Raw genomic sequence first — 23,701 nt, 5'->3', positions numbered from 1 at the left:
TGTCTGACTCGGGAGAATATTTATGCATCCTGTTTGTTCAAGATATGGAACTCGTCTACATCGTCATCAACTGCAGACCACAGCTGTGGGTTCATATCAATCTCAGCCCCGGAGACTTGTCAACGCCACTATTTGCAAATATCGATGGCGCCTACATGCAGTTATAGCCATATGCTTTGGTCAATCAATGACTTCACCGACAACTTAACCACTTTTTTTCAAGTTTTTAAAAAATTCCGCGAGATAAATGCTCGTGTTGTTCAAAGCTAGGTACTCGTAATAAACTGGTTTTCAGGTCCGTTGTCACCATAACAGCGGTTCGTTTTGCCCCGTCTCCCATCAACTAACTTGTTGATCTGATACTTTCCCCTTGCCTGATAACAATCAAAATGCCATGTGCTCTTTTTCATCATGGCCGAAATAAACGCCTTTCAGTTATGAACAATGCCTTGAAATACCGTAGGCGACGAAAATGAAAAATGAGAGTAAAAGGAGACCATGAGAGCTTCCGTTGGGATATATCTTTCTGCCACGAGAGCAAGATTGATCCCATCTTTGATGTATGTCCCAGCCGACGAATGCCCTCAAAAGCCCATTTCTAGATGGCATCCTCCTCCTCGACGTGCCTAGTCAGAGTCCCAGATATATCAGCTTTGGTTTTTCTTATTTTACAGTATCGCGAAAAGGCAGAAAAAAAGAAAAAAAAGAAAAAAAACTTACTCGGCTTTGACCTGGTCAATCTTCGAGTCGGTCTCTGCTTTCTGCTCCGTCTTGGGCTTCTTGGCCAAAGAGCCGTTGTTGAAGTCGTCATCCTCGTCATTGTCCATGTCCGTGAAGACCTTTGAGGACTGGCGACCTCGCTTCGAAGTCGACTTGGTAGCGGAGCTAGCGGCGGAAGCGGTGGTCTTTTTGCCCTTGGGGGTCGAGGGTGTCGCTGCTCCAGGACCGTTGGGGTCCTTCTTCTTGAGCTTCTGCAGGTGTTGCCTAGTGGGTTTTGGCAAGTTAGCAAAACCAAGGCAAGTTTGAAAAGAAAAAAGTAGAATAAAAATAAAGAGCAAATTTTGGTACGTTGCAGCTGAGATGGTAAAGGTGTATCCAGCTTCGTGACATCTCTGGACGATGTTTTTCATTTGTTCGGAAGTTGGGGTCAAGGTCAACTCGGTCACAACTGCAATAAGCAGGTCACGGTCGGACTTGTCGTCCCAGCGATGGCTGACACGACCTCCAGACATCTTGAACAGTGTTTTGGGTAGAGAAAAGTAGATGATGATGCTTGAGAGATATTATGGACTTCAGATGATGATGTTGAGGTGAATGTGAGATAGAGTGTGTATTGTTGTCGGAGTAAGTAAGGGAGCGATGAAAGATAGAAATCAGGAATGAAAAAAAAGTCATAAACAAAAAAAATAAAAACAGAATAAAAACAGGAATAGGCATACAATGCAGCCTTTTGAGTGTAAATGTAACCACTCTCTTGAACTTTCTCCAAAATGGACTCCCACTGGTCCGCAGACGGTGGTGCAACATCCATAACGGCTTGAAGAAGAACAGATCGGGCTCTATCATCCCAAATAGTCCTACCGGCAGAATTGGTAGCCATTGCTGATGTTTGGTTTGATGTGATATTTTGGTGTTGGTATAAAATGATGGTCAAGTTGGAGATGAAGTTGAGTGAAGGTGAGAGTAAAAGTGGATGGTAGAGGATAAAAACCAAAGAGAGGGAGACAAGAGAGAAAGAGGGAGGAAAAAAATAACATGCGTGACTGGAAGAGGTGTTATAAAGGCAGGCAGGCAGGCAGGGTTCTTACTCAAATCCTCTCCAAGTGAACTGATACTGAGCCTCATGCATACCGGCAAGCACAGCCTTCCAATTTTCAGTGGAAACTATATCTTGCTTAAGCAGCACAGTAATGAGGTCCTCGTGCAGACCGGGCGCACTCCAGTTCTGCGGCATGCTGGGCGTATCAGGATGAAAATAAATAAAATGGTGTACTTGGCATGGAGGTGGTTGTGGTGAAGGTGCGTGTGCTGATAATTTAGGAATAGTAAGGTTGAACCAGAGGAAAGAAGAGCAAACGGCAAAACGGGACGTGGCTTGTCTTACCGCACAGCGTCCCAGGTCATCTCGATGCCTTTGGCCTTGAGCTGGGCGATCACCGCCGTCTGCTGCTCTGGCCCGAACGTCGGAGCACTAACGCGCCAGATGGCTTCGAAAAGATCCCCCTTGATATCTTCGAATCTGGGCATTTTGTACGGATGGATGATTCTTTTTTTTTTTTTTTTTTTTTTTTTTTTTTTGTGAAATAGAAGATGTTGTTTATGATTGATGGTGGATAGGTTGAGTGGGATAGAGCAAAGTGAGAGGATGGTCAAGTTAAGAAAACGGTACTCAGCAGAACATGTTTCTTTGTCAAAAGAGGTAACCAAATAAAAGAAAAAGTTAAACGCACCTAATACCGTTCCAGGCAACTTCGTAGCCAGCGGAATTCATCCTCTCCACGATTGCATCCTTTTGCTCCTGAGTGATGCCATCAGTGCCCAGGATTGCAACAATCGTGCCGCACAACATGGCGACAGCGCCATCATCCCATTTCATAGGCATTTTTTTCTTGAAAAGAGGGCGGTTATTTTGTTGCTGGTCTGGTAAAATTGGTGAAAACAGGTTAAGAGGAAAGTTGTTGGGTGTTGTGTACCTTCGAGGAAGTGATTTGGTGGTGGTAGTGGTATGAACGAAAGTTGATCCCATCAGATTCGTTGAATTTTATGGAGGACAAGCCGAAGCAAACTGACCAACAACCGGTTGCCTTTCAAAGCTTCTTTAGTGGCATTAAACGAGAAGCAAACAACGGCCAAATATCGCTTTCATACCTAGTACACCGTGTATTCATATCCATTTCACGCTAATCCCTGTGCCCTTTTGCTCCCATAACTCCCGTCATATAAAATACCAGCCCCAACGATTAGTGCCTTGCCAGAAAACCAATCCTCACGCCTCACCGTACCCAAAGCTGAAACCCCCAATAGTGCTTCCTGTTAGTTATGCATAACTTGAATTGCAAAGATCGTTGACGTGACAAATAACATACTCATCAGAATAACTATCAACAGCTCCAGTCCCGTTGGCGGCAGCCAGAGCATGGAGTACTGCCTCGTCCTCCAGAGACGCGTCAGTGGGGGATTCCTGTCGTTGTCGTTTTATATCATGCCCGGCGTGGTCGTCGTCGTCATCGTGGGGATCATGGGGGCCAAAATCAATGCCGTCTGCATGCAAAGGAACCATCATTGCCATGGGCTGTGGTTGTGACTGTGATTGGTGGTGTTGTTGTTGCTGTTGCTGTTGTTGTTCTTGCTGTTGATTATAATGCTGCGATTGCTCGTGCTGGTGTAAGTTGTGTTGTTGATGGGTATGGCGAAGAGAAGTGTTTTGAAGATGTGTATCCCCTATTTGCACTTGAAACTGAGGTTCTGCTGGTGGTTGCACGTGATACTTCATGTCTTGCTGGTCTTGCGCAGGCACTGGAGTTGTCGGTGTTACGGGAGCCTCTCCATCAGTGGGTATTTCTCCTTTTCCCGGCAGCCTTCGCGGACGTCCACGTCCGGGTCCGGGCCTGCGTGTAATGGGGTTCAATGTCGGATCGGTTCTCCTGGGACTACTTTCGACAGTATCATTGGCCTCGGCTTTGTTCTGGGCACGCCGTAGGCCTTGGAAATGTTGACTAGGTAGAAATTTGGTCAGTCAATATGGTTGCCTTTCCCTTGAGTAAAGTTTCAAAACAGAAAGTGACGAGTAGCATGTTTTGACTAAGGAGGAGGTTGCATCTTTTAGGCCGCAACAACAGTAGCAGTAAGTGGTATCTGAAGACAAATCGGTGACACAAAAAAACATTTATAGTAGTAAATGAACAGGTAGGTATATACAATATTAGATAATGATAAAAGCAGAGTGTGTTTCCCATCAGGACAATTAAACCACCAAAAGGCCGCGTTGATGTTTTCTCACACTATGCTAGTTTTGAGCAATTCCGGGCATCGGATGAGCTTTGAAAGACAATGGGATAAAAAAGAATGATAAACGACTGCAGGACGCAATCAAAATTTCGACACACATTTGCGCCATATAAATAAATGAACAAATCAAAAACTCACCGACATCCTTCATTGGTGAAGCCATAACCTAGCGTGCGCATGTGGCTGCCGATTGTTTGCCATTCCGCCCCCTTTGATCAATGAGATCTTAATTAGTTCTAGGGCTGCAAGAAGAACAAGTAGAAGCTAGCGTACACTTATCACTCCGATTTGCTTTACTGACAAAATCGTAAAGAATAAATCCCGATCTGCACGATCGCTCCAATTCTTGTGGTTCATCTTTTCCGAGCACTAAAGGAAGGGCCTGGATTCGTCGCTTGCTTGATTGCTTGCTCGCCTAGGACCTGGCTAGGAGATGAAGAGACGGACGGATGTTAGAAGAGCAGGTACCTTGAGTAGCAAGTCGAGTGGGTTTGGACGTGATTTTGGGCGGGGAGAGGACTTTACAGGGACCATATTGGTTCGACAGGTAGTAGCAGCAATTCGATTCCACCTAAGGCCCGTGCGCGGCCTGGTGACACACGTGATATCGCGTTTTACCTGTAGACTGTAGATTGTTAGTACCAGCACCTACGAGAATCACCTAATTACCGGTATACCTTTGATCTCAAAGATGGCATTTGGCCCCCGTTATCTCCTTGGCATCCGTGATTCCTCGCATCTAAACCTAAAAAGAACCGAATAAAATTTTTCTGGCCCGAATATGGCCAATTCAGCTGTGGGAATCTATGAGTGGTAAAAAAGGCAAGCTTGTTCTCAAGTCCCGCCCTCCCCTACGCGTTACACAAGGTCATGCACCTCATGTCAATTAAGTCCAGTTGCGAGATGGAAGAAGTGGGGCAACAGAAGTCCTCGAGCGCCTTCCCGTCACAATAACTCAAGTCTCAATCTGATCTTGGCTCACATGCATCGACCGTGAGTGAGATTGCAGGCAAAAAAAAAAAAAGGCGACAAAACGATGGCGCCACAAGTTCTAATCTTTCTGCACTCTTTAGGGAGTAAAACTAAAGTCCTTGTGAATAACATCCATCTTGTCTCGAATGGACATGAACGTCTCTGCCTTTTTTGTCCGTCCAAGTTATGTTCACCAGCTGTCGCATTACTATCTTTTCTTATGACAAGGACTCCTGGGCCTTTTTGTCCGCTCACTTCCTAAATTGGTCTAGCACCAACCATAGGCGAAACCCAAAATCCACTTAAAAGGGGGCTGATGCACGTGACAGCGTGCGAATATCGTATCATTTGGTGTCGCGTCCGGGACTGCCGGCAATGTTCCCGGGCGCGCTGCGTAGCAAAAAAATCCCAGCCCCCTCAATTTCCCAACATTTTCCGGTCTCCCTCCTTTCCGTAGCGCTTGGCGGTGGTATTGACTAAATATGTATGAGTCACAGATGTTTCGAGCTAAGGATTGCCCGACCACCCACACACTTTAACACCTCAAGCCTCACAATGCAACGATTGGACAATGAAAGCAGAACGAGTTTGCGCCGTTCGGTTGAACCGCGCCTTGCTGAACCAAAAAGACCAACCCTTGCGTCAAGGCGGTCATTAGGCAAACCAGATGAGCGCAATGGAATGGAATGGCGAAAAGGGCGTCACGTCAGCGGGTGTTTTGTCCAACTGGCGATAAAGAGGCAGCCAAGGCAGGGGGGTGAGTATGAGCAAAAGCAAACCTGAGAGGGGTAGCTGGGTTTGGCGACAGGGATCATGCACAGAAGAAAGACGCCGGCCCAGAATCTTTGATGCAGGCACTTTACGCGAGTTACCGCGTCGCCACCTTTACACCCCACCTCGCCCACCATTAATGCCTTTCTCCCACTTATACTTACTTTCTAGACCTGCAGCAGTACTAATTCCTGGTGCTACTGTACAGAGGAGATGAGTCTACCGTAGTCGAGTCTCATGCGACGTGCGATGTGGGATGGGTGTGACGCAGCCGCTTCCAGGCACAAGCATGTACGCCATCACCCCCCTCCCGCTGCCCAGGCAACGCCCACTCTTTACGGGCGACAGACGGCCTTTTTTTTTTTCAGTCGCAGTATTGCGCTTGTCTGCGCAAGTAAAGTACAAGATACCAATATCTCACTGTAAGCCATGCGGCCCAAGTGGACATCCTGATTGCTTCATTCCGAATGTGATGCATTGGTAGATGTTTGCTGGTCTTGCTTCTCGAGAGCAATGGCTACATGCATACATACATACATACATACTCAGACAAGTCTCCCTTGGTTTTTTCCGGCGATCGTCCATCCTCTTTTTGTTCGTTTATCCTGATAGCTACGCAAGCTTCCTTGCCCTTGCCTTGATCAACCCCGGAATCTACTTGCTACCAGCACAAGCACAGTGTGACCAATCCACGCTCAAACAGGTACCTACCTACCTACCTAACCAGGTACCTGAGCAGGGCGCCGGGAGAGATTTGGCATATATTGCCTCGATCCCACCTCGACACTGCCCAACTGGCTTTCGGGCCCTCTCGCTTTTGGAACTTTTGCTTGCCTCGCCTTGCATACCTAGCCCTGGTTTTCTAATGTCCCTGACCAGTCGCTACTTGCACATTTCATTGTAATCAAACAGCAGCTTGATTTTTGCATCGATTCACTCTTTTTCTTTGGTTAATATTTTCGTCTGCTGGGAGAATACACTTTGTCTATCATGGCTACCACAAACGACAAGGCAATGTGCCGGCTCCTTTTCGCCATGTTAAAACAGAAAAATCTGAAGGATGTGAGTATGGCCCGGAATCCACAAACTACGCTACAACAATTTATACTAACCTTTGATCAGATTGATTGGAACAAAGTCGCTGCAGACCCCGTTCTCCTTCAGCCCATCACCAACGGCCATGCCGCAAGAATGCGATACAGCCGTTTCAAGGCATCGATGGATCCTGAGGCCAAACTACACAAATCAGCTGATAACACTGCCCGAGTGACCAAACCCAAAAAGGACAAAGTTGCAGCCGTAAAAGGAAAGCAACCAACCAGCCAAGATCCTACACTTGAAGATGCCCATAAATGCGACACAAACTACACAGCTTCGCCGTTCACCAACGTCAAACTCGAATCTCCTTCATTCGCCCCCTTGCCTACACCGACGACATGCGTCGTATATCCCGACAGCCAAGTCAGGTTTCACAACAGGCTCATGACTCCCAGCAGCGACTTGATGGGCAGCCCTGTGAGCGAGTTCCTCAATGCTGAGGCTTTCGACTTTTCTCCTGCTCCGGATACACGGTGCAGCCCTGATCGCGAACAGCAATCCTGGCACAATAGCCCTACCTACCTCAACTTTGGGATGCCACCCAACTTTGGCGAACAAGCTTCTTCTGCCATGATCGACTCTCACATGGTGCAGACTGGATCGACTGGAGAGGGATGGGAAGACTCCCAATACCACACAATCTGACGCTCAGGAGGGTCAAAAGTCAGGTTGAGCTGGCTAATTTTCCAGGTCTCGTTTGGATACCTTATGCTGCACATTAATTTGCTACCCTATCAAAGTTAGGGCGCCCCTGGCTTAGAACTATTCTCTTCTCGTCTGGGCTTCTCTTCTCTGGTTTTGTTGGTGCCATGTGTATCACATGCTCATGCACCTCTCTTTTCTTGGGTATGGTTTTGACGTTCATGTTGGGTTTAGATTTAGGTGTTCCTGGCGTTTGGGGGACTTTACGAGAACTGATATTACTGCATAAAAAAGACATGTATCAATATATTCAGACTGCTACCACGCACTAACTGTGCGATGAATGATGGATAAGACGTCTCTAATCTCAAAGGCTTTTTCTTGGCTTCATCAACCCTTTCTCTTCTGCCCAACAACAAATCCAACATCAACAATGGAGAGATACAAAAACTCATAAAAGGCGAATCGATGGTTAGTTGTGTCCACTCATACATATATAGGATAGGTAGGTTGTTGTGATTTCGTTATATCGTATCGTTTCCCTGCCGTAAGGCCTCCTGATATTTGTGTCTCGTTAGAATATGGTATTCTCCCTTATATTTCGTCATCTGATAGTTGTAAAGGTCTTAAAATACGATTCTCGCCGTTTCCCCTTTAGGCAGGCATGGATGCCAGCTAATTTTATCAACAAGCAAACAACCCTCGGTGTGAACCTGAACAACCAACGGGTTCTACCATCAACCATTTGATTGTGCTTCGCAACCAGCAACCAACAAACAGCACCAAATTATTCTTTTGTTTACTTTTCTTCTTTTTGAAGTGTGCAGAATATCCATCCCAAAGCTAGCATCTTCTATCGTCGAAACCATTGGCGTTAGTTGGATCCTTGTGCATTGCCCAAATTTACACCCAAATCACCACCTCCCCTCTGCCTCCTCTCAACTCTCACTTTGCCTTCAGCACTATTTCATCCCACCACTGCATCATCACAAACATCACCCAAAAAGGAAACCTAACACGGACTTAAAATAACAGAACAGGGAAAAAAACTCATCAAGCATGGCTCCGGAGACCCCCAAGAAGGAACCCCCTGCGCCCACTCCCCAGGAGGCCGCCTTCTTCATGTATGTCATGAAGCATAACAAGAGCAATCCAGATGTGGACTGGGATGCCGTGGCCCAAGATGCAAACCTCAAGAATGCCGGTTGCGCTCGTGTACGATTTAAATCTCCTACTTTGAGTTACTACTCACCATTAAATCGATATATTGACTGATTTTGGGACATCGTAAACAGACTCGCTTCCGCCAGATCAAAGTCAAGTTGGGCTTCGCAACCGCCGAGGCGGGAACCCCATCCCCCGCCTCCAAGCCAGTCGGAGTGACCAAGAAGACTGCCACCCCCAAAACTCCGCGTGCCAAGGGCAAAAAGAAGGCCGAGGAACCAGTGGAAAGCAGCTCCCAGGATGAAATCAAGAAGGAGGAACTCCAGGAGGCTTCCGATGATAACCCATTCAAGTTCACCAAAGAGCAGGAAGAGGAGAATATCTTTGCCAATGTTTGAGCAAGGAGCCGCTCTTTGAGAGACTGAAACTCTTGAACTCACGGGGTCGCACGGCCATCTTAGGCTGAGTCACTGTTTGGTCTGCTTTCACGATTACAATTTCTCTTATTATTTGTTTCTCGCGTGATTTACAATTCAACGGACAACGACGCTGGAGGTCATAGGAGGGATTGCAAAGCTGTTGCGTTATGACTTGTTTTTTTTCTTTTCATTGAGCAGATTTATGCAGGAAAAGGAGGACTGAGCATGGAGCAGTGACATGGAGGGAGGATCATCTTGAATGAGAATATCTCCTTCTATAGTCTTAGGCTCTCAAAGCTCTCAAACAATATTAATTTTACCCGCATTTTACCAGCTTGCCGCTCAAGTAGATGGCTGACAGACCTGTCAAGATTGATTGCTCGGCTTCTTGTATTAGATTCCTGCCCAAGTACTGACAAGCCGATAAATTGATTGCGATGACTGCTGCCGCTTACTAGACACCACCAGATATACACCTGAATATCAAGCTTGATCCGCATAACACTTGAATCATACAGTTAAGCTCCAGGTTAGTATCTGGAAGGGTTGGTGAAGAGTGATTAAGAAAAAGTCAACCATCAGTGATTTTCTTTTTCTCAAGACAAAGAAGAAGTCAGGTCCGAATTTTGGCCGCTGTTTTCAAACCGGCCAGGGCAGCCAGCAATTTCGACCAACAGAGCCTCCTGACGATCCGTCTTCTCATTTTCACCTTCTCACTTCACCACCCACTTCACCTTTTCATCACTCACAAACCGAGAAAGAAATTCCTCACATAAGCTCATTAGTCTCTGTTCAAGTAGAACAAGCATTTGTTCTGAACACCATACCCTATCATTGAAAATCTTGACCCCTCTCAACAACAAAACCAACATGCCTCGAGCCTGGAACGCCGAGGCCGAACGGGACCTCATCCTGGCCTCTTGGGCAGGCACCAGCACCGGTCCCGTGAGACCTGACTGGCCCAGAACCATCGAGATCATGAAGGCTTGGGGTTACGACTTCAGCGGTGAGGCGCTCAAGTTAGTATTTTTCCGACTGAAAGACCCCAAAATGATCCGACTTGTTGGGGGACATTACTTAACATAAAAACAAACATCATCATAATCTAGGAGCCGCTGGTCGAAAACCATCTTGAAGGAGTTCAAATCCAAGCAGGAGATCGCCATCGCCACCATCGCCGGCAAAGCCCCCGCTGGACTCACCAAGAGCCCCTCCAAGAGAAAGGCCTCAGCTTCAGGCAGCGGCGACTCGCCCGCCAGGAAAGGCAGGTCCACGCCCAAGAAGACAGCGGTCAAGAAAGAAGATTTCGACGAGGTGGCCAACACCTATCTTCAAGGCTCCATCGAGGGTGACGATACCGAGGACAATGAGGGTGACAACGAGGGCACCACTTCTCCTCTTCCCCGCCGGTTAAACCCGCGTCGCTCCGTCTCGCAGCCTCCTACCTACAAGGAGGAGAAGCTCGAGGGCGAGAGGAGCGAGGACAGCGACAGCGCCACCTAAGAATTCGAGTCTGTTCAACAAGCCCCCTTCCGTGTTCGGTATGCGCTCACTTTGCTCAACTTTGGTCATGATTATCTCCATCCTTCTGCTGAAGAACAGAGAACTGATTTCAAGATTTTGTCAAAGAGCATTCCTTAGAAATAGTCCAGTATCTGCTGTGACACAAGGCAGTTGAGAGTGTGGGAAAGACCCGAAACTTTGCTTTCGGCTGGGTGTTTTGATTTACAGGCCTGTTCTTTGACAGTTATGATGACAGTTCATCTCGGTTAGTTAAGGTCATCGGTGAAGGGAGGATTTAGATGGCCTGCATCCGGGAATGGTCTTTTTTTTTCTCTTTCTATCGTTTTATCATTCCTCTGCTGCAGCATGCTCTAGCTGTGTCTTGGATGGCACTGGGGGCTTCATGCCCTCAGTTTTTACAGACTGCGTTGTTTTGAGCTTTGCATCTTTATGTCGACTACCAGAGACGGATAAGGGAATTATTTAGTTAGCTACCGAGGGGCCATGGATTGACTACGCCTGCCCAAGGATCTCGGAGCAAGATTAACACTTCGTTAATTTATTGGTCTGTTCGTGAACATGGACTTTGACTACTCCTTCATACCATACCATATCATATGCCGTGAGAAGGTACCGAATCTCCATGATAGGTCAGCATGAAGAAGAAAATCGTCAGTATGGGAGCGAAGCTGGCCTCCAGATCTCGTGAGATATTGACCATTGATATTGATTATTTGCCTATCATTGAAAGCCTAACACCGTAACGCCGCTAAACCAGAACGTCTAAGTAGTCGGCCATCCTTGAGCCCGTCATATTTCTTTGTGTCAACACCGGATCAGGTCTTCCCATCAAGTCTTCTTCCCTCGCTCGGCCGCTTTTCCGGCGCCGGGGACTGCTCATTTTCATCGCCCTTGCGCTTAGCAACTCCACCACGTAGCGTTTGTCCTTGGCCGGCAAAGTGTGGCCTCTTCGCGCTCTCCTTTTCCTCCTCCTTTTGTGCATCAGTTTTCACGGGCTTGATCTCGTAGCCGAAGAAAAGCTTGTTGGCAGGTAAACGAAGAGGCAAAGGCCCGTTGGTGCGGCGACGAGGGATGGGATCCTGACTTGTGCCGCTGGTTTTTGCGTTGGTCGACACGCCGGCCACCGGTGTCGATGATTTGACAGGCGTGCCATCCTTACTACCCTTTTTGCCGATTTTGTTGCCCTCTCCCAAGAAGTTGGTCGCTGCTGACCTGGCAGAGCCGGGGGCAATAGCATCGTAGTTGATGGCCTGTGCCATGCCGCCCTGGCTGTGCAACAAGCCACCGGCAGGAAGACCACCGCCACGGGTACTCCGTGGGGTGCTGGTTCCACTTCCCTTAGCCTGCCTTTCCGGCTCTACATAGCCAACAGGGGCAGCGAAGTCTACTGAAACGTCCGTCTCGATCATGCTGACACCCATCTTGGTGGTCTCGGGCTTGACGTCGAGGACCGCCATCTCGTAGACATCGTCGTTGTATTCAAAACTGAACACATCACCCTTGGTGAGGGTGGCGAAATTTCGGAATGCCTTCTCAAGCACGGCACGAGGGTCACTGATGTCGAGGAACTTGGTGGACTGCGGTTGCAGCTTGACCATCCGGGCCAGCTCCAACGACGTGGACTTGATCTGGATCATGTCACCGACATCGAGTTGCAGCGTCTGCATCATCCACTGTGGAAGGTAGGCCCTGCCCTCCTCGGCGACGAACTCCAAGACACCCGAGTGCGTGTGCTTGTCGTTCTCCCCATTAATGAGCTCCATAAGTAGAGGCCACTGCACATGCAGCTTGGAGACCTTCTCGAGTGCGGAAGGGGGAAGAATGATCTTGGATCCGTGGTTAAGTTCGGGTCGCTCAGCTCCTGGTACCATGATCATGGGGTAGCACCGATAATACTCGTCGAAGCGCTGCACGATGGGCCGACGGCCACCGCGCATAGCTGAGGCATACATCGTGCGGACTTTGAGCTTGTGTTAGGATCCAAAAAGGTCCGGATGTCTGACTCCTCGTCAGAATGAGAACGGAGAAGAATAAGAAGAAGAAGACAAAAAACAGCCGATTACGATTTGTTGGAGTTTTCGTCGATGAAAGAGACCTAGAGAGAGTCCCGCTCGAGCCAGACCAATAAATCGTCCTTGGATGGTGAACTCGACCAGTGAGAATCAAAATAAGTGATTCGCGCTTGATGACTAAATCACTTACGTGGGCGGGCAGGATGAAGCAGTTGGTAGCTGTAAGTGAGCTACGTACGCCGTTTGGTGATGGTCGATTTTTAACTGTTTGGTTGATGTTGTCGGAGCTTCCTTTGGCGGAGCAGGCAGCCAAACCGGATGACGAAAGACTACAGCTATAACTGCACAGTTCGGCAGGCGGAGACCCCGCTGTGGGCCGAAAGGTACCAAAAGCTTGAGCCTTGATCCCTGTGCCTAGCACCTCATAGCACAGTGTGGATTTGACCAAGATCGCCGACAGCTTCATGCACTTTCTACAGTCGGTCATGCTGGATTAAAATATATCAAGGTCAACCCTCTATCGAACATATATTGCACTGTTGAGACAGGACAATTAGCGCATCAATGTCTTCAAGATTTTCAGCTGCAAGACCAAAGCGCGCCGGCGAGGCCTTTGCCAGATCGCACCATGGCGAGAAAGAGGACCTGGATGACGACGGAGCTCCCTCCAAGAAGGTCAAGTTCGACGTGCGCAACCCGTCTGCCTTGGTCGCGGACGAGCGCGAGGAAGACGACATTCTTGACGCCGACGTAATTGGTACCAAGGGTGGCACGGCCACCAAGCGCGGTGCGGTCAACATTGACGGCTACGACAGTGATTCTGACCACGAGACCTTTGACGCCCGTGCCGATGCCAACTCCAAGGATGACGCCGTCAATATCCTGGACAAGCTCGATAACTACGACTCGAGGCTCAAGGGCGGTGCGGCAAAGGCGGCCGACGACGACGACGACGACGACATGTTTGGGGCCGACGACAAGCCCAAGCCCTCCAAGAGCGCGGCCAGCAAAAGTGGCCGCAAATCCAAGGAGGTGCATTTTATGGACAACGACAACATACAGGGTCAGGTGGAGGATAGCAAGAGCGGAGGCCGCATACACATCAACAGCGATGAGGAGAGCAGCGATGATGAAGAAGACATTGAGCTCTCCAAGCAGGAGGAGGACGTGGATGAGGAGGTTGGTGCGGGTGGCTTGAAGAGGCACGCACCAAAGATTGATGCTTTCAACATGAAGAGCGAGCAGGAAGAAGGTGCCTTTGACAGCGAGGGTAATTTTATCCGGAAAGCCGCGGACGCTGACGCTCTACACGACCGTTGGCTCGATGGCATCCGCAAGAAGGACATGAAGAAGGCCGCAGAGGCGCATGAGCGACGCGAGGCCGAGTTGAGACAACAACGCAAGGAGGAAGACAGCATCATGACCTCGGACCTGATTAAGAAACTCATCCTCAATCTAGAAAAGGGGGAGAATCCTCTTGAGGCCCTTGCCAGGTTGGGCAGGATACGGACGAAAACTGGCGTGAAGACAAAGAAGATACCAAAATGGAAGCTCAAAAAACAAAACGGCGGCGCGGATGCCATGGAGGTAGACAAGGAGCCGGAGGCCGAGGACCCGGCCCAGACACGCGTGAAAGAAGCCATCAATGCCATCACCGAGGCCGCAGATCGACTACTTGGTCGGGACTATCCAGAGATTTATGAGACAGAAAGAGAGATGCTCGTCAGGGAGTACCGCAACGAAACGGGTGAGGAGTGGGTTGAGCCTGCTGAGGCAGACGGGGAAACAGATGCTACGGAAAAGATAGCAATTGACGGCGCGGATCAGTGGGAGTATAGGTGGACTGATGGTAGAGACGGAGAGGCTAAACAGGGACCTTTTGACACTGCAATGATGAAGGCATGGCACGACGCCGGCTACTTCGGTGAAGGCGTCGAATTCAGGAGGGTTGGGGAGGATGAGTGGACGCGTGCTCCGTCCTTTGCATAGTGCCACTAGATTTGCGCCTGTCTTAGGACGTACTTTAATTTGAACGAACAGAATAAGCCGCTTTGAGATCTCAATTTGGGTTTGGACGTCAACTATAATATATTTTCTGTCCACTCGGGAGCCTTCTTTCCGGTAGGGGCTGCGAGAAGATAAAGTCTTGCACACCTGCAAATCACTTGACAAAGTATACGCATCGGTGTTTATCACCATTGACCATCTATTCATGTTACAGCAGCTTGTTGTCATCGCATCTGCACCCTCTAAATTAAAGCTGCAAATTGCCTTTTTTGACATTTCCGGAACGCCTTGACCCTTGACACACAAAAAAGCGCGTGCACTCGCAATAGACCAATCTCAAAACGTGAAAACGACACAACTACCTTACGCAAAGATCGGTCTACGTGGTGTCCATTTGCTCGCCGTGTCCATTGGCCACGGAAAAGTCAACAACACCATCGTTTCCGATCAGTCGCTTCTCCGATTCTCCCACGAACTTGATGCTCCTGGCCGGGTCGTAAAACAACTTGAAACTCCGCTGCACATCATCAACGCTGACCTGCTTCGCCCGGCGTTTGGCACAGATGAGCTGTGACGTGGTGATCAAGTTGCTCGCATACCTCAAGCCGGCTTCCTGACCAATCTTGGTAAGCAGGGCGAGCGCGTCTGGGGTTAGCTCAACCTCCTCCTCTGTAGCCCTGATGCCCAGAATCTTGTTGATATCCTCCGGCGAGTATGGCTGCGTTGCAATGATCTGTGTGCGGTCCAGAAAGTCGAGGGGCAGGCCATGCGGGCTTCTGTAATCGGTGCCTCGAATGCGTGACAGGCCCCTGTTGCTCGCCATGATCACAATGGGAGCCAGTTCAGCCTCGAGCGCACGGTTGATGTACGAGAAACACTCAATGTCGAGCATGTGCACCTCATCGATGAAAAGAACGCCAGGTACAATCTCGGCCTTGCCCTCCTCCTTCCACTCGGCGACTTTGGTGTTGATCTGGTCGCGAATCTCACTCCTGATCTCACCGGTGTCGCCCGAGAACAGCGCGAGGAATCCTTGTGTCCTCGAGTTTATCACATCAATCTCGTGCAGAGTGACCGTGTGAACAACCTCCTTCCGCTTCTGCAGTTCACCATCTGGGCACTGCAAGAATTTGGTATCAACGCCCATGGCGTCGTAGTCCCGTGACCTGGCGTATGAACGACCAAGCTTGGTGATCTTGCCAGATGACTTGTCAATTGAGATGATGTCGCCCGCCATGACGCGCTCCTTGGTCATGGCATCAATCATCTTGCTGCCCATGTCATAAATGGCTTCCATGTCTGTCGTTTTGATGGTGAGTTTCCCCTGTTTGGCACCTCCCGTGACACTCCTGTCGATTTGGATTTCCACCACTTCGCCCTCCATTATCTCGCTCTCCTCTTTGATGCGTACTCCGATAGACTTGCGGAAGGCCTGCGTCAGGGCCTCGGTCTTGGACATCTCGAGCGAGAAGATCTCGGAGGAGGCAAGTGTTGTGAAGGGTACGTCGGAGCCTAGAGATTGAGCCATTCCCATGGCTATGGCAGTCTTGCCCGTGCTTGGTGGGCCGGCGATAAGGACGGCGCGTCCGGCAATCTTGCCCTGCTTGATCATCTCGAGCACGACAGCGGCGGCCTTGCGCGCTTTGGCCTGGCCTACGAGGCCTTGTGATGAAGCTCGCGGCTCCAGAGTATCGGCATCGACACCTAATCCTCGAATGTGGGAGTGAGCTGCGATTAGGCTGAGCCCCCGGAGCTCCTTGGTCTCGGAGACCGTCATTACGGGCTGTTTCACATTCCGATTTGTCAACAGGTTTGCGCGCGCCGTTATCATCCATTTGGCTAGAGACTTACAGCAGCCATTTTGCGTGAGACTTTGACGTTCTTTTGGGGGTAACACTTTTTTGTTATTTGGCTTGGTCAAACAAAGTGGATAGAGACGACCCTTGAGCCCAGAACTTTTGCAATGAAATGGATAGGGTGGTTTAGCGGTTAGATTGGGAGGTGTTGTGATGATCCCTGTCTCCACCAGTCTAGAATTTTGGCGGTTGGAAGGAAAAACAAGTGATGCAAACTCTACAGCTCATTTGGAGAGCACGTCGCATTCTGGATGGGTGATCCCTGTCACCCGCGACGCGCTTCTGCTTTCTTGCTCCAGCCCACCTTGCCCACCAAGCTAACCTGGAAATCGAGCCCCGTACTGGATCTGGTGTCTGCAAGGAGGTGGGTCAGCTATTGTAAAGTTGACTTCCGATTCGGCCAACGTACCCCGCGTCACCGCTGCCGCCTTGTGGCCTCGTCTCTCGAAGCAAGGTAGGTGTGTGTGTACCTTACCTACCCAGCAAGCCAGGTACCACATGCTTGCTTTACGCGTCGTAGTGAATCCACCCATGCAACCCGAGTTTAAGCTGGCTGTAGACAAGAAATGGGTACTTCATTCTATCATGAGATGGTTCTTGATGATTCGAAATTTCAGTTGGGACGAGAATCCGGTATATGCCAATGTAGGGATACCTAATTCGCTAACATTTTGGATGGGTACCCCGTCGAAAGGGTGGATGTCCACCACTTGGTATTGTTATTTAAACGAAAAATCGAATTAAAATCGAATTCCTGCGGTTTCCCTAGGTAGGTAAGGTAGGTACCTCACCCGATTCCTAACAACATAAGTATTACTTGGCTGTCTCGCTTATGAGTTTTTAGAAGAGGAAAACAAGGGATGTTTCTGGCATGATCATGGTTCATTTCAGAGCCTTGACCCCCAGATTTTTTTTTCCGTTTGCAGCAGACTTGTAACCAACATACAGCTACTCTCCTTGCTGTTCCTTCCCAAAAATTGAGATCGCGTTTATAAATTTTCGCGCACCCCGCCATTTATCACCATTTCTTTTCCTTGCTTCAAATCCACCTGCTTCGCTTTCAGTCCATGACAGCGCCGTACATCCACCATAGACCTCACTTTTATCGCCTCCGATAGGCAAGATGTCTTCTAACAGAGACGGTTACCGAGAATGGGATCGAGACAGGGATCGAGAAAGGGACAGAGAAAGAGACAAGGAGAGAGCATATCGAGATTACAGACACCCTAACAATCGAGATGACCGACGAGATCGTGATCCGAATGACCGTCGGGACCATGAATCAGGGCTTGAACAAGAACGATCTGCCCGTTTTTCGTCGACTCGCACCGGTTTTGACTCTACCGTGCCACTGTCTGCCCACAGCTCGGTAACCAGTGAGAGCAATCCACCGCCATACAAGAAGGTTGCAGACGTTATGCGCAAGATGCTGCAACTACAAAACAAGAGGACGCCAATCCAAGACCGAAAGAGTGCGGTGGAAAGACACATCAAGGAAAAAGAAGACATGTACCAAAAGACAAGATCAAAACACATTGAATACCCCTCCTTGTCAGAAACGCAGGATAACTATATTCGACGGTTGCGACAGGAACTGAAGGAACTCGAAGGGGAATTAGGGAAGATTGACGAAGAGCTATCACACATGTGCAGCTCTTTTGCTACGTCTCTACTCAACTCTCTTCCTGAAATGCAGAAGAATGAAAACGCGCTCGCCCTTTCTACCCTCGAAAGCCGTTGCGGAAACATAGAGAAAGGGCTGGAAGCAACGCTGAAAGCCCATAAATTCGCGGGGGAAAATCAACATAAGCAGCAGCTCGAAGATGAACTCAAAGCACACAAAGCAGCCTTGAACACACAGTCTGAACAGATACTTCGGGATGATTGCAAGACACTACAGGCAAAGCTGCGAGATGAGTTTAAGCAAACCCTTGAAGCTCACCAAGCTAGCTTGAACGCACACGCCGAACAGAAGCTTGAGGAGAGCCGCCAGGCACTGCAAGAGGCACTTCGAGATGAGTTTAAGCAAACCCTCGAAGCTCATCAAGCTAGCTTGAACGCACACGCCGAACTGAAGCTTGAGGAGAGCCGCCAGGCACTGCAAGAGGCGCTTCGAGATGAGTTCAAGAAAGGCCTAGACGCGCATAAAGCTACGTTAGATGCATATGTCGAACACAAGCTTGAGGAGGATCGTCAGACGCTACGAGTTGAGTTTGCAAAGAGTCGTCAAGCAGAGGTGGAAGCGGAACCCCAACAAAAACATGGAGCTGGAAAGGAGCTCCAGACTGGGGTAACCAAAGCTCTTGAACAAATTGCTACACTTGGCAACAGAATAAAGCAAATGGAAGAGGGTCAAGAGGACATCTCATCATTTGGTGGCCTTCTCGAGAATTTCAAGGGCAGACTAAACAGCTCTGAACAATCTAGAACAGATCTTTCAGTAAAAATAAGCACGATGGAGAATACCCTCAGTGAACTGCAACGCGACTTCTCATCGGTCAGGAATAGTTTCGAGTCCCGACTAGACGACTCTGAAAAGTCCAGCCAAGAGCAGTCAGAACAAATAAAGAGTGTGCAGAATATTCTACGCGGTTGTCACAACGGCGTCGAATTTATGATAACAAATACCATCCAACAAATTGGTATTCTGATCGACAAAGCGAACGAAAGAATCGCTGTCCTAGAGCGAATTTCAGCACAAAGATCCGAAGCTGTGCAAGTTGATTCTCGCATTTCGGGCGAGGCAAACGGACAAGTTCAAGAGGGATTCAATGTGGATCATCAAAAGTCAATCGCCAACATGGACGAAAAGTACAGGAACTTCGTCAAGGACGTCAACGACAGACATGAGAAGCTGGAAGAGACCTTCCAAGACAAATACAGCAAATTGGGCGAAACCGTCCAAGAGAAATACACGCTTCTGGTCAAAACCATTGAAGACAATTATAAAAACTTGAACAATATCTGCTGGGGGCTAGAGGAGCAATATCAAAACGTTAATTCCAAAGATCTATTCCAACGAATAATTGCCGAAGCCAGCAACATGTTGCCCAACAGTGTGGGAAACTTGAGCACGGAAGTAAACAGGTTGAACTGCAGGCTTGCCGGGATTGAGCAGCAGATGGTGAATCAGAACCTGCCAGATCAGAAAGTGCGCAAGCGACAACGGACGATTGATGATGAGTAAGGAGGCTTGGGGGGTTGGGAGGTATCAGCCAGAGCTGCTATTTGTTTTCATGTAATGATACCCAGCCAAAATACTTCAGATGACTAAATAATTGCTATCCGTTCAAAATGTTGTTACCATTTCATCGCTTGCAACGCGCTTGACACTTCCTGCATTGAAATATCTGGCATGATACGTCTGAACTGAGAGAGAGATAACGGAATTTTTATTCATGTCTCAATCTTGCGCCAAGATCAGGCTATTCAAACAACGTTCTGCTCGAGCAAGGTTAGCTAATTATCACTTGATGGGTGAGGCACATAATTAGTTATCCAAATACTCTGCAACTACCTCTTACAAAGTCTATATTTAAAGGCCTGTAGCCATGTAGGTACCTGGTAGGTAATGCCGAGGTACTTCGTATCGTACCTTGCTTGGCTGCTGGCAGATTGTAACTACGGAGTATGCGGTTTGAAAGCATTGCAGTAGGAGATTATTTGGTCTAGACCTAGACCCAATCTGGAGTCGCGGTAGATCACTCAGAGGCCCACTGTCCCCTTCTGCCGAACCTGCACTGTGCTGTGACCCGACCCGCGCGCGCGACCAAGCAAGGCACCACACCACCGACCTACCAACCTTACCTTACCTATTCGTACTTCGAACTTACCTCGCCTACCTACCTAGGCAGTCTTAGCCCTGCACCTGGTCCACGATTCGACACATCGCAATCGCATCACCATCTGGTATCATCCAACAACCTCCAACAAGATTGGGACGGACTACAACAACTAACCAAATTCTCCCAAATTGTCGTGCACGCGTGCATAGTAATTGATCAAGTTGATTACCGACGGCCTGGTTCTCTCTTCGGATTGGGCCCGCTTGTCATCAGAGCTAGCTACGTGCTCTACCAATCGCGCCCGTGTCCCGAAAGCAGCGACATTCCGATCTCGACCGACAAGATAAGCCCTTTGTTCTGCTTTGCACACACGCACATTACACGCCGCGACGCGACATCATACTACAAGTTCACCAATCGCCCGCTTGTTTGCCCGAGCCGTGAGTCTCAGCCCGTCGTCGCTGCAGCAAAGGAGCAGGTTCCATGCTGCTTCTTGGAAAAGATGAGCCAGGTTCTTCCGGCGGCGGCGCAACGGGTCGATAATCTAGCTCAGCGCATGTTTCCGGAAAGACCACATCATTTATCAGTATCACCAACTCGCCGGTATCCCGTTCCGCCCGACTTCTTTCACCAATATTCTCAACTCGAGTACATGACCTTCCTCTCCGACACCGATCGCGGCATCCTCCTGACCCGACCCTACTATGACATACGAGAAGACCAATCGGATCCCCTGGCACCCAATTCCACGAGCGCCATTCCGCGCTCCGAAACCAAGAAGACAATGAATAAAATGTCCTTTAAAGATTATCAGCAAAGCCGAGCAAAGAAGGTGGCCTCGCCAATGCCTGAGACGAATTCCGGCGGCCCTAGAAGCGATGCGCGACAGGGCGGCGCGGACGGCGCAAAACCCATCAAGGGCTCCCTCAAAGCACCCGAAGGCAGGAGTAAGCTTGAGGATGTTGCGCCACCTAGGGAGTCGGCGAATCAGGATTCCGTCATCAGAAGGTATGGGGATTTCTCACGTCTCGGGACAAGATGGGACACACTCTGCGCTGGGTCGCAGGGGGCTCTCAATATCGAATAGAGAACACGCTAACAATCTTTCGCAGACCCAGGATACCCTCCAAGAACGGACGAAGCCCGTCCCCAACCTCAACCAGGCGGTCGCCAGAACCACCCGAGAGCGACCGACCTCCAAAACGACAGCGCGTCGATAGTACGTCTTCGAGACCCGAGACCAATAGGACCCCCAAACCCGAATCTAGTCAGACCAAGAGGCTTGCACCTGTCGCGGAAGTCGCAGATCGTCCCAGTCAAAAGGACGTCAAGAGCGCATCAAAGCTGCTCCTGAATGGGCGCAGCACGTCGACTTCTCGGAGGGAGCTTTCTCCTCCAAGGCAGTCCGTTAATGGTTCAAAGGAAAAGAACGGGAGTTCTGCCACTACACGCGCCAGCAAGTCAGAAACGTCTAGCAAGCAAATAGTCCCGCCTTTACTTTCGCCACTTCGTCTCTCGATAGACGATGAGCAAGAAGGTAGAGGCAGGCAGTCTATATCATCAAAAAGACCGCCAGATGTATCGTCACAGTCCAAAACAACGAGCACGCCCACAAAACAGAGGAAATGGTCACTGCCTCCACTCCTTTCTCCTACGCTGCCACCGGTTATTGAAGAGGAGTTGGCACGTACAAGCAACCAACGGCCTGCAAATGCGCCCAGCAGCGCAAGGAAAACCGTCAAGCTAGATAACGAAGAGATTATTGAGGAGGAGGAAGACGATGAGATGATTGTTGTTCTCAAGTACAAGAAACGAAATTCTATGCGGGTTTCGAGGCTGTTGGCATTAGAGCCAGCTTCCAAGAAGGAGGCTCTTAAGAAAGAAAGATCCATCAGTGCCGAGGTCAAATCCCCGCCATCCAAGAAGCGGCCGAGAGTGGCCGAACCAATTGTGGAACAGGTCGCCTCGAAACGGCCTCGTTCCTCCTTGGACACTATTTTGGTATCCAAGGCCCCAGCGCCTTCGACTCCCCTTAAGCAGGCCACAGCCATGTCCCGAGCCGCATCTAGCAACTCGCAGGCTCACACTCCTGGTGGGACCAACGGGTTAACGCCGGGTGCTGGTGATCGTCCACCCACCAGTCACGAGGGGGATCCCGCCAAGGGGGTCTCTATGTCGTCCCTCCGACGAAGGCAGAGCGAGTGGACTTCACTGGGCACACAACTCAAGCACAAGCGTGACGGTGTTATCCGGTCCCAGGGTAGTTCACAGAATGGCGCAACTTCTGATGCGCTCAACAGTCTCTCTAGTGGCAATAGAAAGCAGGTTGCCCTGCTGAGCTTAGAGATGGTACTGTCTTATATGGTTGCGTTCGACGCCATGAACCAGGCGCGTAGCCTCGACCGGAAAGCAGGTGATTTTACTATATGGGAATCGCTTCTCCCACATCTAATTGAACTTAAGAACTTCACCTCCCCGTACCGGGCACTCGATGCATTGAGAATGCAACTACATGCCCTTGTGTCAGATGCGCTCCTGTCAGTATACTGGCAGCATGAGCAGGTCTGGGCCAGTGGCGGTGGCAAGACGAAGGCCATGAGGAACTGTCACCGAGATGTCACTCTATACTGGTCAAAGGCACACGATACACTTGCAAACCTCCACGACGCCACGCTCAGGGCGGATCTAGGGCCCTGGAGCAGACCCCAGGCTGCCGCGGCTGCGGCGCTTCGGGTGCTTCGTCGCTTCGCGGAAAAAGACGGTATTAGTTGGCGTGCCGAGCTCAGTCTAGGGATCTCAAATGGTGTGTGAAACCTCTGGTCTGTGACAGGGTGAGGAGTCTAATCTTTTTGGAATCTGCTCATCTTATCTACCTTATTCAAGGACATTGAAGGCGTTCTTTGGTGCCTCGTCTGCCTGACAGAATTTAATCACGCGGCTTTTCATTTTTAACCTGCTTGGAATTTTGTGTATATTCATATGTTGCTTACCTATCATGATATCCCCTATAGCCCTGTCACGAACTGACAGTAATTCATGCTATTTAGTCATTTCTTGACCTCGTTTGCGGGTATGCCATTTTCTCAATACTACACTCATCTTGGGCTGCATATTTGCGCATTGTGTACCAAACTGCTATATACCTACCTACCTACCTAGTTGGGTAAAATCAGTATATTTATGGTGCTCAGGGCCCCCTGGTCCGATCGATGTACGAAGTAAATTGCATGCGATCATGAATCTTGGTCGGGACAAAGAGGTCGCATGCATATCATATGTCACGTGCCCATATGTATTCTCTGGAACTTGTGGGGTAACTGCACCTCAGCTTAGTCCCCACTTGCGACCAAAAGCAGACAGGCTACCCACTACAAGCTACTGCTTTCAATTAGACTCACATCATGCAACGCCACTTGATGTCGCTTCGACCTTGGAAGAAAGAG

General features: G+C 49.4%; 10 protein-coding genes across 10 annotated transcripts; 6 read left to right on the top strand and 4 right to left on the bottom strand.

The window, feature by feature from the left end:
* Positions 1-273: 273 nt before the first annotated feature.
* PgNI_09726 (uncharacterized protein) lies at positions 274-2,602 on the bottom strand (the record flags this gene model as incomplete). The annotated part of the gene is made up of 7 exons (XM_031129708.1): positions 274-626; positions 721-984; positions 1,069-1,272; positions 1,440-1,763; positions 1,809-1,937; positions 2,105-2,266; positions 2,451-2,602. 7 exons carry the CDS (start codon positions 2,600-2,602, stop codon positions 599-601), a joined length of 1,263 nt encoding a protein of 420 aa, XP_030977693.1. The 3' UTR covers positions 274-598.
* Positions 2,603-2,626: 24 nt separating this feature from the next.
* On the bottom strand, positions 2,627-5,041 carry PgNI_09725 (uncharacterized protein). Its single transcript, XM_031129707.1, has 6 exons — positions 4,686-5,041; positions 4,534-4,633; positions 4,282-4,450; positions 4,147-4,217; positions 3,087-3,716; positions 2,627-3,008 (listed from the first exon to the last, which is right to left on the bottom strand). The coding sequence occupies exons 3-6, from the start codon at positions 4,363-4,365 to the stop codon at positions 2,987-2,989; spliced, it is 807 nt and encodes a 268-aa protein (XP_030977689.1). The 5' UTR covers positions 4,366-4,450; positions 4,534-4,633; positions 4,686-5,041; the 3' UTR covers positions 2,627-2,986.
* Positions 4,994-7,999, top strand: PgNI_09724 (uncharacterized protein). Its single transcript, XM_031129706.1, has 3 exons — positions 4,994-5,737; positions 5,960-6,813; positions 6,874-7,999. Exons 2-3 carry the CDS (start codon positions 6,742-6,744, stop codon positions 7,492-7,494), a joined length of 693 nt encoding a protein of 230 aa, XP_030977690.1. The 5' UTR covers positions 4,994-5,737; positions 5,960-6,741; the 3' UTR covers positions 7,495-7,999.
* Positions 8,000-8,550: 551 nt separating this feature from the next.
* On the top strand, positions 8,551-9,053 carry PgNI_09723 (uncharacterized protein; the record flags this gene model as incomplete). Its single annotated transcript, XM_031129705.1, has 2 exons — positions 8,551-8,706; positions 8,787-9,053. The coding sequence occupies 2 exons, from the start codon at positions 8,551-8,553 to the stop codon at positions 9,051-9,053; spliced, it is 423 nt and encodes a 140-aa protein (XP_030977816.1).
* An 891-nt stretch (positions 9,054-9,944) lies between these two features.
* Positions 9,945-10,577, top strand: PgNI_09722 (uncharacterized protein; the record flags this gene model as incomplete). The annotated part of the gene is made up of 2 exons (XM_031129704.1): positions 9,945-10,093; positions 10,184-10,577. The coding sequence occupies 2 exons, from the start codon at positions 9,945-9,947 to the stop codon at positions 10,575-10,577; spliced, it is 543 nt and encodes a 180-aa protein (XP_030977699.1).
* An 836-nt stretch (positions 10,578-11,413) lies between these two features.
* On the bottom strand, positions 11,414-12,550 carry PgNI_09721 (uncharacterized protein; the record flags this gene model as incomplete). Its single annotated transcript, XM_031129703.1, has 1 exon — positions 11,414-12,550. One exon carries the CDS (start codon positions 12,548-12,550, stop codon positions 11,414-11,416), a length of 1,137 nt encoding a protein of 378 aa, XP_030977815.1.
* A 624-nt stretch (positions 12,551-13,174) lies between these two features.
* On the top strand, positions 13,175-14,599 carry PgNI_09720 (uncharacterized protein; the record flags this gene model as incomplete). Its single annotated transcript, XM_031129702.1, has 1 exon — positions 13,175-14,599. The coding sequence occupies one exon, from the start codon at positions 13,175-13,177 to the stop codon at positions 14,597-14,599; it is 1,425 nt and encodes a 474-aa protein (XP_030977695.1).
* Positions 14,600-14,996: 397 nt separating this feature from the next.
* PgNI_09719 (uncharacterized protein) lies at positions 14,997-16,707 on the bottom strand (the record flags this gene model as incomplete). Its single annotated transcript, XM_031129701.1, has 2 exons — positions 16,469-16,707; positions 14,997-16,400 (listed from the first exon to the last, which is right to left on the bottom strand). The coding sequence occupies exons 1-2, from the start codon at positions 16,475-16,477 to the stop codon at positions 14,997-14,999; spliced, it is 1,413 nt and encodes a 470-aa protein (XP_030978307.1). The 5' UTR covers positions 16,478-16,707.
* Positions 16,708-17,596: 889 nt separating this feature from the next.
* On the top strand, positions 17,597-19,660 carry PgNI_09718 (uncharacterized protein; the record flags this gene model as incomplete). Its single annotated transcript, XM_031129700.1, has 1 exon — positions 17,597-19,660. One exon carries the CDS (start codon positions 17,597-17,599, stop codon positions 19,658-19,660), a length of 2,064 nt encoding a protein of 687 aa, XP_030978306.1.
* Positions 19,661-20,349: 689 nt separating this feature from the next.
* Positions 20,350-23,295, top strand: PgNI_09717 (uncharacterized protein). Its single transcript, XM_031129699.1, has 2 exons — positions 20,350-21,266; positions 21,371-23,295. The coding sequence occupies exons 1-2, from the start codon at positions 20,761-20,763 to the stop codon at positions 23,067-23,069; spliced, it is 2,205 nt and encodes a 734-aa protein (XP_030977835.1). The 5' UTR covers positions 20,350-20,760; the 3' UTR covers positions 23,070-23,295.
* The last annotated feature ends 406 nt before the right edge of the window (positions 23,296-23,701 follow it).

This window comes from Pyricularia grisea (assembly GCF_004355905.1).
Source record: "Pyricularia grisea strain NI907 chromosome Unknown Pyricularia_grisea_NI907_Scaffold_7, whole genome shotgun sequence".
Taxonomy (NCBI): domain Eukaryota; kingdom Fungi; phylum Ascomycota; class Sordariomycetes; order Magnaporthales; family Pyriculariaceae; genus Pyricularia; species Pyricularia grisea.
This window is presented reverse-complemented; position numbering and strand designations above follow the sequence as displayed.